Source organism: Clytia hemisphaerica, unplaced genomic scaffold, assembly GCF_902728285.1.
Source record: "Clytia hemisphaerica strain Z4C2 unplaced genomic scaffold, Clytia hemisphaerica genome assembly, whole genome shotgun sequence".
Classification (NCBI taxonomy): domain Eukaryota; kingdom Metazoa; phylum Cnidaria; class Hydrozoa; order Leptothecata; family Clytiidae; genus Clytia; species Clytia hemisphaerica.
The window spans coordinates 572,599-588,581 of record NW_027104189.1 but is presented as its reverse complement, the minus strand read 5'-3'; the positions used below and the strand labels follow the sequence as shown (position 1 = coordinate 588,581).

Here is a 15,983-nt window from a genome sequence, read left to right as displayed (position 1 = left end):
TATAAAGGAAGAATAATGTGAAATTTACTGCACACCTGACACTTGTGGTTGTGAGCAATTTTATTAAATTCTCCTGTGTAATCAGTTGAAAGAATAGTATAAAGAATTCGCTGAAAAAATTTTCTCCCTAATCTCAGTTTCTATTGTTTAATTAATTTCATAATTTTCTGAATGGAAAATTATAAAAAATATTCAATAATAGCAGCCTATTGAAAGTGGGGATTAGTGTGGAATTTTGGCTATTGTGTAGACTGTGCAAACAAACTTTACAAAGGATTTTCCCTCTCGAAAGTTGGGGGGGGGGTTTTGAAAAAAGGGAAAAATATCGAATTAAAGCAGATTAAAGAACTTCCGTTTTGCCTTTTGCAATAAAATTAATCTGATAAAATTTTTACATTCTTTCGTGTAATTTTACGGCAGAATTTACAAAAATTAACTGATGGCAAATTTGGAAAAACTCTGAGATTTTCCATTTTTGAATATTTTTACGTGTATCTAGAACAAGAATTTACGAATCGTAACAGCTGCAGAGATATATTCTTCCCCCTTATTCTTAGGTGTAATGGGGCCTTTACAAGAGAAAAACACCAAAAATATTTAACATACCGAATGTGATGATAACAATATGGCTGGGATAAAATTACACCAATCAGCAGCTCGTGAGTTCTCTGTGAAGGTAGTTTTAGAGCGATGTGTTTTATTATATGTAACCATCATATACTATTACAAACATTACAATATGTAATATACCTGTTATACGTATAATATGGTTTCAAATATTTTCTGGTCAGCGTTATACACGGCGCAAACTGCGAAAGATTGATAAAAGCACATGGTTAAATTTTGATGTTTGAAATGGTTTTATATGGATGAAATTGCTTGAGAATTATGTTTTTGATAATTCTTTGTGTTTTCCAAACATTTTCCTCTGCAATGACATTGATTAGAGTCAACCTGTCATCACTGACCTGTAACCTGTAACCTGTGACCTGTAACCTGCGGTTTACACAAACCGATGATTTTTCAGTTTGAGTTTCTGTCTAATGTTATGGTCTTTTGAAGTGCTTGTTCTAAGAGATGAGTGAATATAATTGTTTTTAGTTTTCAAGAGAAGCAAATTCAATCTTTCTTCTACAAGATTACACTTTAATATAATGCCAATTATGCATGTAAGTTTTTAATTCATACTTTCTTTTTGCATATGTTTTGCATACTTTCTAAGGGAATTTCACCACAGCAATTCGGCCACCATAATTTTTGCATACAATTCAATATGGCGGATGGAAAGGCGAAAAGGTCTATTAGGAAAGTCGCAAAAATTTTGAAAAATTTTCCTAATAGACCTTTTCGCCTTTCCGTCCTCCATCTTGAATTGTATGCAAAAATACAGGAACGAAAATGCCGTGGTTAGATTTAGTTGGAATGTATGCAAAACATATGCAAGTTTACACAAAGATTAAAAAGACAACAAAACATCTTATAAATAAATATTATAATCATTAGAACAATAAAAGATGGAATTTCTTAATCCAAAAGGAAATATTTACAGAACAACAAAAGCCTTTTAGGAATTTGTTCTTAAAGGGGAATTAATATGTGTGATTTTCAATGAAATAGTAGGGGCCACTATGTCGCGAAAAAGCTTCCCGTGTGCAGCAGCTTGTGCAAAGGGATTTTATGATTGGATATTGTTCCTTGAATGTAGAAGATCAAAATTTGAGAGGTGGGGCCGGGTGTGACCACCCGTTGCCATGGAAACTGACGTCATTGGTTACTATGGCAACCAAAATAAAAAAGCGCCAAAATTGAAAAATTTTTGTTTCAGTCGAAAGAGCATGAAAAACTGATAAAGAAAAAGGTCACAACCTATATCTGAAAATGAATATATCAGGAGATATTAAGGAAATAAGGCAAAATGACGTCATAAAACGATGACGTCATCGAAAAACAAAAATTTGCCAAAATTCAAAAACTTTTGGTTTTTTGGAAAGAGTACCTTCCATGAACAAAAATTATTATTACGAAAAGTTCTGAAATCCTTTTTAGAAGTCTATGAGCGAAATTGATATTTTTAAATTTTGCCTGTAATGTGTTTGGGCAAGCTCCAACCTTCGACAGGCAAAAAATGAAATTGTCAATTTTGGCCAATAGACTTTTTTTAACAAATTTTCAAACGTTTTCGTAATAATATTTTATGTTCCCTGGAGGGTCTTTTTTCCAAAAAACCAAAAATTTTCGAATTTTGGCAAATTTTTATTTTCGATGACGTCATCGTTTTATGACGTCATTTTGCCTTATTTCTTTAATATCTCCTGATATATTCATTTTCAGATATAGGTTGTGACCTTTTTCTTTATCAGTTTTTTCATGCTCTTTCGACTGAAAACAAAAATTTTCAATTTTGACAACTTTTATTTTGGTTGCCATAGTAAAACCAATGACGTCAGTTTCCATGGCAACGGGTAGTCACACCCGGCCCCACCTCTCAAATTTTGATCTTCTACATTCAAGGAACAATATTCAATCATAAATCCCTTTGCACAAGCTGCTGCACACGGGAAGACATAGTGGCCCCCCCCCCCCCTCTACTAAAACTTATGATTATATTCTTAAAGAGCTCATTAACACGATTCCAAAAATGATAATTCATAGTTGTTTACTTTTCTATACCGAATAATAGACAATTAAAATTCCCTTATATCACCATGGTAACAAAATTTGTGACGTATGTTGCGCGTGAGTAGGTTTTTAGATTTTCAAAAAAAAGAGAGAGAAATGAAAGAAAGCAACAAGTTAGGAGAGAGTATTTTAAGTTTTTGATGTGAAAAGAGTTTTCTGAGATTGTAAAAAGTACGAAAAAACATGTCTGGATCCAGTGATTCTTCGTCTACAAACAGTTGCTCTGACGAGTGTTCTAATAATTATGATTTGGCAAGCTCCAACCTTCGCAGGCAAAAAATGAAAATTGTCAATTTTGGCCATAGACTTTTTTAACAAATTTTCAAACGTTTTCGTAATAATTTTTATGTTCCCTGGAGGGTCCTTTTTTCCAAAAAAACCAAAAATTTTCGAATTTTGGCAAATTTTTTATTTTTCGATGACGTCATCGTTTTATGACGTCATTTTGCCTTATTTCTTTAATATCTCCTGATATATTCATTTTCAGATATAGGTTGTGACCTTTTTCTTTATCAGTTTTTCATGCTCTTTCGACTGAAACAAAAAATTTTCAATTTTGACAACTTTTTATTTTGGTTGCCATAGTAACCAATGACGTCAGTTTCCATGGCAACGGGTAGTCACACCCGGCCCCACCTCTCAAATTTTGATCTTCTACATTCAAGGAACAATATTCAATCATAAAATCCCTTTGCACAAGCTGCTGCACACGGGAAGACATAGTGGCCTCTACTAAAACTTATGATTATATTCTTAAAGAGCTCATTAACACGATTCCAAAAATGTATAATTCATAGTTGTTTACTTTTTCTATACCGAATAATAGACAATTAAAAATTCCCTTATATCACCATGGTAACAAAATTTGTGACGTATGTTGCGCGTGAGTAGGTTTTTAGATTTTCAAAAAAAAGAGAGAGAAATGAAAGAAAGCAACAAGTTAGGAGAGAGTATTTTAAGTTTTTGATGTGAAAAGAGTTTTCTGAGATTGTAAAAAGTACGAAAAAACATGTCTGGATCCAGTGATTCTTCGTCTACAAACAGTTGCTCTGACGAGTGTTCTAATAATTATGATTCTTGCGATGAGCACTTGGAGGGGTCAAATATTGGAGAAGATGTGGCTGGGGGATGTTACCAAAACGAACCTGAGTATACGAAAGAAGAAGTGAAAGTAATGATGAAAGATGATCCACATTTTAGTGACTCTGAGACTGATTCTGATGACTCTGAGGCGCAGTCAAGTCGTCTGGAGAATCTTGCTTGGTGCAAATGTTACGAATGTGTTATTGGAGACACATTTGTTCTAGACGAGTGCATGTGTTGCCATGAATTTAATCTACTGGCCGAAAAATTAGAGACTAATAAATGTATAACTAAACATGAGGATTTTAAAATGTTGATGCTCAATCCAAAAGTTTTAGAGGTATCATTTGTGAGACACAGGAGACATAAGAGGATATACAAAAGAATTGCGCAAATGACTAATAAGCAACTAAGATACACGGCATATAGATAATATACAGCTTGGTCACACTATTTTGAGACTCTTGGTAAAAACGTGAGAATTGTTGTACCTTAAGGGAAGAAATTTTCGCGAGAAGAAATTTTCGCGGAATTTAATTTCGCGAATCCGAGTTTCAAAATGGCAAATTTCGCGGAATTTAATTTCGCGAATGCGTCGATTTCAAAGGTTTCACGGAATTTAATTTCGGGGTTGAGGGAATTATTTGTCTACGAAAAGCCCTATTTTGCCCTAAAAAGACCAATGTTAGGGGTGATTTTTTTAATTGTGAGAATATTCGTGTTTCGCGGAATTTGATTTCGCGGTTTAGCCATTTTGGTGTGTTTCGCGGAATTTAATTTCGCGAATTACGCCCAAATTCGCGAAATTAAATTCCGCGAAAATTTCTTCCGCGAAAATTTCTTCTCGCGAAAATTTCTTCCCTTAAGGTACCTTCTTGTGTCGTGAAAGAAATTCGTAATGCGTTCCCAGAGGCCAGTGGAAAATATGTCGGCTTCAAAAGGTTCAAAGACATTTAAAATTATGTTATTACTGCAGACTTTTAAAACATTATGTTTATTCATCCGCGTAACCTACGTCACAAAATAGAGGGAGGGTGTAATTTTCTCCTTCTTAGAGCCGAAAAAGAGCAATCTTTAAAGCTAAATAATTAAGTAAATAAACAAGATTTTTAATTAGTTCTTTTTTTATTGAACTCCATTTTTAATCTTCTTCCTGTCCCGGCAAAAAATTGGAATGCCAAATCTCAAACATTAATTCTCCTTTAAAGACATTGCATATTCTGTTTTCATGCCATAAAAAAATTCCACAAAGACGGAGTACACACATCAAACTTTCAAAACACGCAAACTGAAAGCAGTAATTATGACGTCACACTTTCTCAATGTTTTGATTTGATCATTTGGCGGCTCTTATTCCCAGGAGAATAATTTGCCGTCAGCCGAAAAAGGATTGTTTTTTACCTTCGCGGGTGATTTTTTAGCTTGAGTTTATGTCTAATGTTATGGTTTTTTGAAGTGCTTGTTCTAAGAGATGAGCGAATTTGATTATTTCTAGTTTTCAAAAAAAGCAAATTTAATCTTTCTTCTACAAGCAAGATTACACTTTAATATAATGCCAATTATGCATGTAAGTTTTTAATTCATACTTTCTTTTTGCATATGTTTTTTGCATACTTTCTAAGGGAATTTCACCACGGCAATTCAGCCACCATAATTTTTGCATACAATTCAATATGGCGGATGGAAAGGCGAAAAGGTCTATTTGGCAAAAAGTCTTGACTGTCCACTCTAAAGCTCTGAAGGAGCGGGCCAATATCACCATCGGAGACCTATAGTTGTCATCGTTTGATGTACCGGATCACATTCGTGTCTAGCTGTCCTTACACTTTTTGCTTGGGCGGATCTCTAGAAATTGCTTGGTTCCCGTCATTTCGACTTTACAAAGTGGGTCGGTCGGTCGGTCGGTCGAAAATATTTTTTTGTACATACATATACCATCTTTGTTCATTGATTGTGAGCCCCATAATAATCTGCAACATCTTGTTTTTTTAGAAAGTGATGCTTCGCGAGCGTGGTCTGCTTCCACGAAGGTCCGAATTATGAAATCGGGTTAAAAAATCGGGAGATCATGGATAAACTGGTTTTTGGTTCACTTTGGTTCACTCACTATTTCGATTTGAAAACTTGTAAACACTGAGCACGCAGTGGTTGACAATTAGGAATCCAGAAGTGGCAAAAGGGGTCTCCGAATCTCCGACTCTAACTTCAGAGTAAAAATCAGGGTCGGTCGGATGACGGGAACCAAACAATTTCCAGAGATCCGCCTTGACTCGGTTAAGTTGCACCCGACTGAATTTAGCATGGAAAATCTCTGCTGCCTGAGAAACCTTACAGAAAAATGAGAAAAATGGTAAACTAAAGGTTCCAGATGTTAGAATTTTCTCGACCTTCAGAGCTTTAGCGTGTCGGAAGAAAATTTCTACATCGAGTACCAGATAATCACTGCTGCTCGCTGCTGCTATGCAAAAAGTGTAGCACGTATAGTAAGTGTAGCCATCATTGACTTTAGCCGAATCTACCATAGGTATAAAAACTAAGGCGAAGAAAGAATACAGAAAGAAGTGTAAAGCAGACTTCTTACGAAATAAATGAAGATGAAGCATGAGATCGTGAGATTATGTACATGCAACCTGCAACTTCTTCCCTTTTCAATTAAAAATCAAAATTTCGATTTGCGAGGAAGGAAGTGAACAACTTTCGATTTCAAGAAAATTTACATAATGATGTCATCGTTCTGTAAAATATCTACTTTTCGTGGAAAATTCTATTCGATAGCGAGGCTGTTTCATTAGGCCGCCTTAAAATGAAAACAAAAATAAAGTTAAAAGATCGAACGAAAATATTTTATCCTAAAAATGTTACAAATCTTAGTGTTTTGAAAATTTCTATCGAGTTTTGTTTGTATTTAGACGAGAACAGACATTATAACTGATTTTTTTTCTTTTAGTAGATCAAACAATTCACAATTTCAAATCACATTGAAAAATGAAAATGTGAATTACCAAATTCCATCATGCCAAACTCACCGCAAAAGAAAGGAAGTCCAACACCTGCAGAATCTGCACCAAGAATTTTGCGGTTCCTTGTCCGAATATGGGGTGTTGTCGCTGGGCTTTGTAAGTATATCATTGTTAGTTATAATAGGTGTCAGATTTTATAGAGAGTAGACAATTTTGTTACTTTTTTTTGTTTTTTAGCAGCCTTTCTGGGTGGGTACACAAAGTTTAAAGGGGATCTAAACGTCAAATCCTTCATTACACTTTTTTGGAAAGTTTAAAAAAATTTATAACGAGAGCTTTCGAAAGAGCTATGTTACATCAAAAGATCTTCAGTCAATGTGTTATAATATCCCTTTAAAGATTTGTACGTGTGACGTCATAGTTGGCGTTTTGTTTTAGAAGCTAGCACACATCTGTGTTGATTAACAGAGGATTATCCCTCTATTTTTAAGGCTTTGATCGTAGAAATTTCTATAAGGCTTTATTATGATTTATTCATTGCATCTAAAATTCGGCAGGATAGAGTGGATACTTTGGAATGCCTATCAAAAAGTTTGTTCTTTAAAGTGCGATTACAAAGATATCTTTTTTATCCAACAAAAGCTTTTTTTGAAGCCATTACAAGACGCTGTTTCTAAAAATGTGCCTGTTCAACGACTGATTTATGAAACTAAAGTGCAAGCATGACGTCACAAAATCCTCTTTTTCTCAAAGAAAGGGAAAATTTAAGTATCAATCAGTGAGGCTGGAACTGCGATTTTTGAGGATTACAATTTTACCAGCTTTTTAGCGATTTTTGCCTTGCTAACCCAAATCTCGCAACCTCTTTACCTTAAAGGATGATCGAAATTAGAGTTTTTCAGCGTTCCGAAAAAAACGCAAAGCAGAAATTTTTTCATCTTCACAGGATCGATTGTCAACAACAAAATACATCTTTTTGGTCTTTGGCTTTGTTTCTGACGTTTTTCCTTCAAAGAATATCTATCACTTTCCTTTTCCCCTTGAGCGCGCGAGAAAAAAATGATTAGCTCGCATTCTCGCGCGGGCGAATAAAGATGATGCGGCAATCTTGCACTGAGGGTGCTACTTAGTTTCCGCCCTTTTTGCGCCCACGATAGAATGGTCCAAATACGGGGTGTTCCAAATGATAAACGATGTCGTTCTGTAAGTGTTTATTTTCTGATAGATACAAATAGTATATTGAATATTATCAACTTATTTATTTAAATATTTTTGAGCCCAAATTTAAATATCTGGTTAAATAAAAAACAAATGACAGCGGTTCTGTTTTTCTTCGAACCCCCAGGAAAAGTTTTTTTGCCGACTTAGCTATTTTACAAATTTCGGAAAAGAACTCCCATAGGAATTCCGATTCATAACCGGATTGGTTCATTTCGGAACAGCTTCAAGAAAGTCATAATGGCAGATACTTTTAAAAGTTTCTCTGAGTAAATGTGTGTAATTTATCGATGTTGATGGCTTGTTGATTCTTTAAAGAAAAAAGATAACAGGTATAGCTTTTTCTAATCCTGGAATATCGAGGTTCCAGCTACACTGTCAATAACTTAATGAATTTAAAAGTTCGTTCTTTTTTCAATATTTTTGTTTCTATCAGAGCTTTCCTATGTAAAAAAATGAGGTACATGAATTTTCTGACATTAGATCCCCTTTAAGGGCAGATTTTCAATGGTATAATTTTTCCTTGGGGGCATCCGTGACAAACATGGGACTGCTGCATTTCTGGTCTGTTCAATTGTATTTAATTATGTTCGATTGATACAACTGTATTAGATTTTATTCGCTTTAGTACGGTACTTTAAAGCGCTCGGCCGTCCACGCTAAGAACGACCCTCGACATGGCCCGAGAATTCTTGGGCCAAAACTTTTATTGGAATTCGCGTAAAGCCCGAGTATGGCCCGAGAATTCGGACGACACGCGGGCCAATTTTTGAAAACATGAGTTAAACAGGCGTGTAATTTCAGGACTGAATTTTTTTCTTATTTGGTATGAAAACATAGTTATAAATATACTTAGGGTGGAAATATTTGCTAGTAAACTGGTCCTGGTTTTAAACTGAAGCGTGTCCACGGGGAGCTCGTAAAGTTTTTTTGAGCGATATATAAACAAAACAGACAAATCTTATTTTGTACTATTTTGTTTGACTGGACATGCTGAATCAATTTAACATTTAACATGGCCCGAACATGGCCCGAATGACTCGGGTCATGTTCGGGCCAAAGATTAATAGGGTCTCTCGGCCCGAACATGGCCCGAAGAGGCCCGAGAATTCTCGGGCCATGTCGAGGGTCGTCGCTAAGAAGCCCTAACCGAGTGATCCAATTTAATTTAATCACAATCAAACTCATCAAACGTAATCGAACGAAATCGAAGATTAATCAAATGTAATTGACAATCGATCAAACCAATCGAACATAGTCAACTATCAATCGAACCAATCTAACCTTACTCGAACACAGTCGAATATTACCCAGGAATCGGCTGTTCGATTGAGATTCGATTACGTTCGACAATCGAATCGCAATTATTCATTTGCGTTTGATTACATTCAATTGCGATTTTTGTTTGAAGTTATTCAATTGACATTGTCTGGAAAAAACATAAACGTTTATAATCTATATATTAATAGTGGTAGTCTGTATGTCGTTTTGTCTTTCTTTCTGTCTGTGCTACTTTCGTTTTCATACGCAATGTTTTTGTTCTTTTAAAAGATGACTTTTGCTTCTTGCTCCACAAATGTGTTAAATCAGATTCGCGCCGTTTTATAAATATATACTTTGTTTTGATTGATAGATTAGACTTTTTCTTTTTTTTCTTTCTTTTCTTTTGTTTTATGTTTTCGAATGTATTAACGACCTTATTTGATTTGAGACATTCGAATTCTTTTCAAAACAAAAGAAAAGCTTTTAAAAAGAATCTGTTATGTTAGAGAAAAGAACAAATATAAAATCAAACATAAGAATCACAAGACAAGTTTGTTAGAACAACAGCAACATTAAAAATACATTCAAAAGGCGGTAAAAACTTTTTTTTTCTTCGTAAAAAGGGACCTTTAAACATCTATGTCGATAATTATTTTGCTGTAAATCTAAGTCATTGTTGAATTTGAAAAATTATCGAAGTTATGACGAAGTTATTTTATAAAAAGCAACATAAAATTGCGCTATCACGTTTTTTTGTCTGCGTGTCCTAGCTGCCTTCCGGGGGGACTATGGTTGGGAGCTGACTTTCGGCCCTGCCCCTCGGACCCTTTGCAGAATAAAAAGGAGAAGAAACAAGGGAAATTGTGTGAATTTTAATTCACTTTTTGGAACTAATTTGACCAAATTTCTATCTTTCTGGGGGCAAAAAGTTGAAATTTTCCTATTTTTCCAATTCTTAGTGGGACTGAAGTTTGATTTTCCGATTTTTCAAACTGCAATGTTTCAAAAGAGGCACCCTTAAGGCCGGCACATACACCATACCCTTCTCTTGCCTAAGTACCCCCCCCCCCGGCTGCCTTTTTTCGACGAATCGCGTGTCATGTCTATTATTTCACTACACTTATCTTGATATCAAAGTTTTCCTAAACATCATGAACTACGGCAAATATAACGCGAGCGAAGCGGGAAAAGAAATATAATTGCAGAGCCGTCTCGGACGTCACTGGTCGCTGGTATGGTGTAATTTGGGAATGACGCCCTTTCTGTTTTCTGATCATTTTTGCCACAAAAATTTTTTTCAAAATATGGTTAGAAGATACGTCACCCGGGAGGGATAGAGTCAAACTTTGAAGAAGATTCTTCCCTTTAATTTTGATTTCATCGTGTTTAAGCCACCTTCCCAACATCTCAAAGGACTTTAAATGCGTTCAGCAAACAGCTAAACCGGCGTGCGACGCCGGGTACCGGCTAGTAAGTTTATAATCTAAAACTACAGTCAAGGAATTCCCCCAATGCAGTACTGTCAACTGCTCTAAAACTTGACAAAACATGGAACGGCAATTCGGCCACCATTTCACCAAACCTCCAAAGTCATTTGATTTGAATTATTTGGGCGTTCTCTAATTCTCCAATCGGCGTCCGGTCATTTTGAATAAAAACAAAAAAGTTAACAAGAAAACGGCGCGCTATCAGAGAAAGATATCGTGACATGTTATGACAGAAAGTATGATTGATAGACTTGGTGGAGTTATCAAAACAAATTCGTCGTCAAAGGGATTTAACAGTGAAAATACAGGCCAGATATCAACAAGTCCCAAGTTTGACCAATTGTCCCAAGTTAGAGCAGTTGATGGTATATCGTAATTGAGGGAATTCTGTAACTGAACTATAATTATACAATTAAATATCATTCAAGCACTTCTGTATATAACTTGGTCTAATATCAACATCCCTCACCTAATTCCAGCACCCGTTTTTAGAGCTGAAAATAATAGAAAGATTGAAACACCGTCCGAGCACATGGCCCTCTATGAACCGCTCTTTGTTCGGTTTACAATTTTCTTAAGATAGAGTTTTTTCCTAGGGCTCCCCCTGACTTTGAATTTAAAGTTTGCATCCTTTAGTGAAGTATTCATTTCTTGGGCTTTCATACACCACTCTTTGATTGTCTTCCTTTCACTTTTCGTAAGATCTAGTGATTGCTCTTAACACTGTATTTTTGTCTTCTTCGTTTGCAAATCGGACTTTTATTGGTCGATAGCGTTTTTCATCTTCCTTTTCCTTCGAAAATTTTCCGATTCTTTGAGTTTCTTCAATCTTTATATTCCTTAAGCGTAGTTTCAAAGGTAAGACTTTTTCATTTAGATATTCTTCGTCGTAGATTTTGGTCAACTCCTCTGAATCTTCAGTGGATTCGTCAACACCATGAAAAATTAGATTGCACGCCGTGGATTGAATCTGTCGTTCCTCCTGTTTTTCCCTCCGAATTACGTTTTCTATGTTTTTCTCGATTTGCCTCGAGACGACTGCTGCGTAGCTTTGTGATCTATTTTCTCCTTTCTTCTCAATGATGTCTTCCATCTTCTTTTCGATCGTTGCCATTCTGGTCTCAAAGCTATCCTTTATTTCGCTGATCCTTGCATTAACGTCTTTGGACTTTAGTTGAGTGATTTCTACGTCCTGGGCTTTCATTATATTTTCGCAAGCTTTTATCTCCTTTCGGAATCCTGAAACTGTTGATGTTTCACATGAATTGACCCATTCCAATAGATCAGGGGTGATCCTTTTTTAATAATGAGTGATTCCAACTTTCAACTTTCATATTATTTCTATCTCTAAAGAAGGGTTTTGATGAGGGATGTCAATATAAGACCAACTTACAGTAAAGCATGGGTAAATTGTTTTGTTTGATATGTAAGTGAGATTCAGTGAGTTATTATGAGTGGTCCTTTGAGTCGGATTATTTGAGCAATTTATTGTTGAAAGAAAAAGTAAGTAAACCTCATAAATTTATCAAAGAATTTTTTTTTGAGTAAGTTCACCACAATAAGTTTATTTTATTATTTCAAGGTATGCTTTCAACTGGATTATTTGCAATGATTACAATCACTGGTAAATGTTTTGTTTCTGGTATCATTCAAATGTAAGTTGAGTTGTATAATTTATCTGAAGGGAACTATTTTGGGTTTTTCCCAAAAAATGGGTGTCAAACTCAAAAACTTTCATACCATCATACTGCAAAACAAGCGTAGTAAGCTTTTCTGGTTAGGTACGTGTCTTGCAATACGTTGCAATACAAGAGTGAATCACAATTAAGGTTCAAGTCCTTGCGGCTGCTACCAAAATTCCATCGAAATTCTCCTGGGAAGATGAGAAAGCCGCGAATCTCAGGTTTGCCTCAAGGAATTTGGCAATGAGATGCACAGTAGTCATCTACCCTAATTCTACCATGCTGATGTAAGATGGTCATCATCATCAGCCATGGCTCAATTACATAGTTAGTGGAAGCTACAACCTGGCCTATAGCTATAAAAGAATACTAGAAATAATAAAATAAAAAATTTAGTTAAAAAAGTTAGTTGATTAGTTAGTTATAAAGCTGGTTTGATGGGGGAGGCAGGCACTCAAGGTAAATGACCTACCGTACCTGTGGCCCTTAAAGGTCCCTTTTCCAACCTTCTCAAAGTGAACTGTATGGGTCGAAATGAGCAAAGATAAGGAAAAGTGCACTTTAAGGGTCTAAAATTTGGGAAATCTGACCATATTATGCCTAAAAATGGTTAAAGCTTTTCAAGAAAATACTCAATAATGATCGACTTTTTCGCCCAAATTTACTTAAATTTGGTTTATTTAGAAATATTTTTCTTGTTTTTAGTGTATTTGGTTTGCTGGTTCTATGTTTAGAAGCACCAATGCTTTGTCAATTTTCAGAGATAGCTACAAAACTGAGTGATTGGGTTGAAAGTCACTTTCGATTTTGGTTAAGAGCAGCTCTATATTTATTGTAAGTATATTATTTTTATAACACTTTCTGGAAAAAAAAGCATTCGGAAGTCATTTTTCTAGTGGAAACACCCGAAAAAATCCGGGGTTTGACCCTTCTTTGTTACTAAAAATAGAAACACAAAGTTCAAAATCCGGCTTTTTTCGAGTGCCTCCGTTAAAAAATATGACGTCATCTTGACTTACGCATATCAAGAATTGGGGTTACTTCATAAGCAAGGGGTAAATTTTGTAGCCTCCAAACAGCAGAATTTCTGTTCTGAAAGTGAAAGCTAAAGATTATGCTAGCTGGCTAAAATAGAATGCAAATAAGTGGTTTGTGATATTCTGACTTGTTGAAAATAAATCAAGGATCAAAAGATATTTTTTACCATTTTAGAGCTGGAGTGCCACCAATAGTAATGTGTCTCGAATTATCCACTTTTATTGGTAGTGGATCATGTGTCGTACTTGCAGCCCTGTACGGAACACTTGCAATTGGCAGAAAGTAAGCAATCTTGAGTTCGATTTTAAAAATATCTGGTTTACCTCCACCCGAACAACTTTATATATACTGAAATGCTGTAAATATTGATAAATCAATGGAATACTGTCTCTCTATGTATGTAATATTAGGGGGGTCAAAATCAAAATTTTCTTCCGTCTACGCAAACGTAAATGCAATATTATGACCAGATTGTGTTGATTGTTTTTTATTAATACTAAGTGGAGACTGAATAAAATGACAAGATGATTGTATATTGATACGATAGGCTCCCAAAAAAGATTTACGCAGGTGTGGAGATTGAAAAGTTTTATCCCCTAAGAGATTTCTATTGTAATACCCCCAAAACAATCCCACAATGCATCGCTTTTTTAGAGAAATAAAAAACTCCGATAAGATGTATTTTTAGCCACTTTAGTACTTTCTCCACTTTTGACAAATATTATTTAGAAGAGTTTAATCGTATAATGATGATGGCTAATATTTTCGTTACTTAGGGGAGGAGATGTTGAAAAGAAGTCTAACGACGATGTTGAGATGAAAGCAACTCTAATGGACAATCAAGGTGATCCAAATGATATCGGTGGAGCTTTCCATTAGATGTCTTTCTGTTATCCAGTTACTCGTTCTCTTAAGAAATTGCATTTCAATAATTGCCATCCAAACTTTCGAAGTTCTATGTTCTGTGTTTCAATCTTCTTATTACAGAATTTTGAGAGTGAATTATAGGTATGCATAGTATGCATAGTATGCTTTCCAAAGAAAGTTGTTTTTTGTGTTGCTTTCACTTTTTTAATGTCAGCTCTACATAGTCCATGATGTCCCATTTTGTACTTTAAATTAGATATCGAGTTTTCATCATTTTTTGAATGAAGAATTGTTGTCAGTCAGTCAAGTGTTAGTGTTTGAATTTTTAGAGGTCTTTTCTGTAACTTGGACAACTTCCAGGTCTAATTTAAATCATTACTTTAAAATGCTTTGAGTTAATGGGTCTCGCACTTTTTTTTCGAACTGCTAGAAAGTGACAAAAATCGTTATTGGTGACAATATATATATATTTATGATTACTATTTAATTGTTAATTATATGATTTTATTTAGTCATTTAGTTTATTTGCAATGTTTTGACCTAGGTTTTTTACTTCATTTTGAGATTGTTATTAAAATTGTATTTTGGGGGTAAAATATTATGAAATTATTTAAGTATTTTTTTAAACGTAGTAAGTTAAGATTTCTAATATAATTTCATTGAAATTTGACATGATTAGATTGTCAAAAAGATAATCGAAAGGTAATCGATCGGATAGGTTTTATATATTTTCAAGAGGGTTTTTTGAAACAATTCATTTGGTCGCACAATGGGAGCACATTCTTTAATCTCTCGCACTCAGTCCCAGTGCTCACGTTTATCAGTAACATTAAAAAGTGGTGAAAGTTAGTAGCTCTGGGTATGAAATTGCATATTTTATTTGTTTACTTACAAGTTTAACACTCTCATTCAATTATACTTGAATGATAATAAACCAAATTTGTGATATAATTTCCCATATATGTCATAATAGTTTAATGAAATTCTTCAAACGAAGTATGTAGTGTTGCTATGATACTGTATAATGTTACCTCGAAATTGAAAGGTTGTCATATCTTATAAGTTTTTAAGTTTTTTTTTTTTTTTTTGGTTTATGTAAACATTTTTTACTTTTGTTCAAGCACAAATTTTATTTGAATATGTACGTTACCAAGAAAAGCACTAGAATTTTAAATATAAACAAAAAACATTCAAAATTGTTGAAAATTAAATATACCGATTCGCGAAAATTAATTTAAAACCATTTATTTCTGGCAGAAACATTTTTAAACGAAGTGTCCGAAACAATACCACTTTAATTTTGTGATATTTTAGTCAAACAGTCAAAATAGGGAATCTTATCGCTGGGGTTTGTACTGAAATTGGCGTCATCTCATCATAAATTTATTTATTTTGCACGTATTTCCTAATCCATTTGATTGGTCGAGGACATACACAAGAGGAACAGAAGAGTGAAGCACAAAAGATTTTGATTTTCCCCTGTTTTGCTGTCGGAAATAAAATGAATTTTTGAGACGAAAACATAAACGTTTCACTATAACTTTACTCTTCATCGATCACAAATTATCTGAATAGTTTTGAGCTATTTATCGTCTTATTACAAGTTTTGTAAGCTTCTTTCTCTGCAATGAAAAATTTAATAAAGAAACTGCATTAAGAGAAGAAATTTTTGCGAATGAGCCCACTTGCCAATTTTGGTGCAATTT

The 15,983-nt window shown here is 34.6% G+C and overlaps 1 protein-coding gene across 1 annotated transcript; it reads left to right on the top strand.

Annotated features, from left to right (window-relative positions):
* Positions 1–6,679: 6,679 nt before the first annotated feature.
* LOC136814994 (calcium channel flower-like) lies at positions 6,680–15,488 on the top strand. Its single transcript, XM_067071429.1, has 5 exons — positions 6,680–6,878; positions 12,273–12,345; positions 13,078–13,206; positions 13,585–13,692; positions 14,187–15,488. The coding sequence occupies exons 1-5, from the start codon at positions 6,776–6,778 to the stop codon at positions 14,287–14,289; spliced, it is 516 nt and encodes a 171-aa protein (XP_066927530.1). The 5' UTR covers positions 6,680–6,775; the 3' UTR covers positions 14,290–15,488.
* Positions 15,489–15,983: the final 495 nt, after the last annotated feature.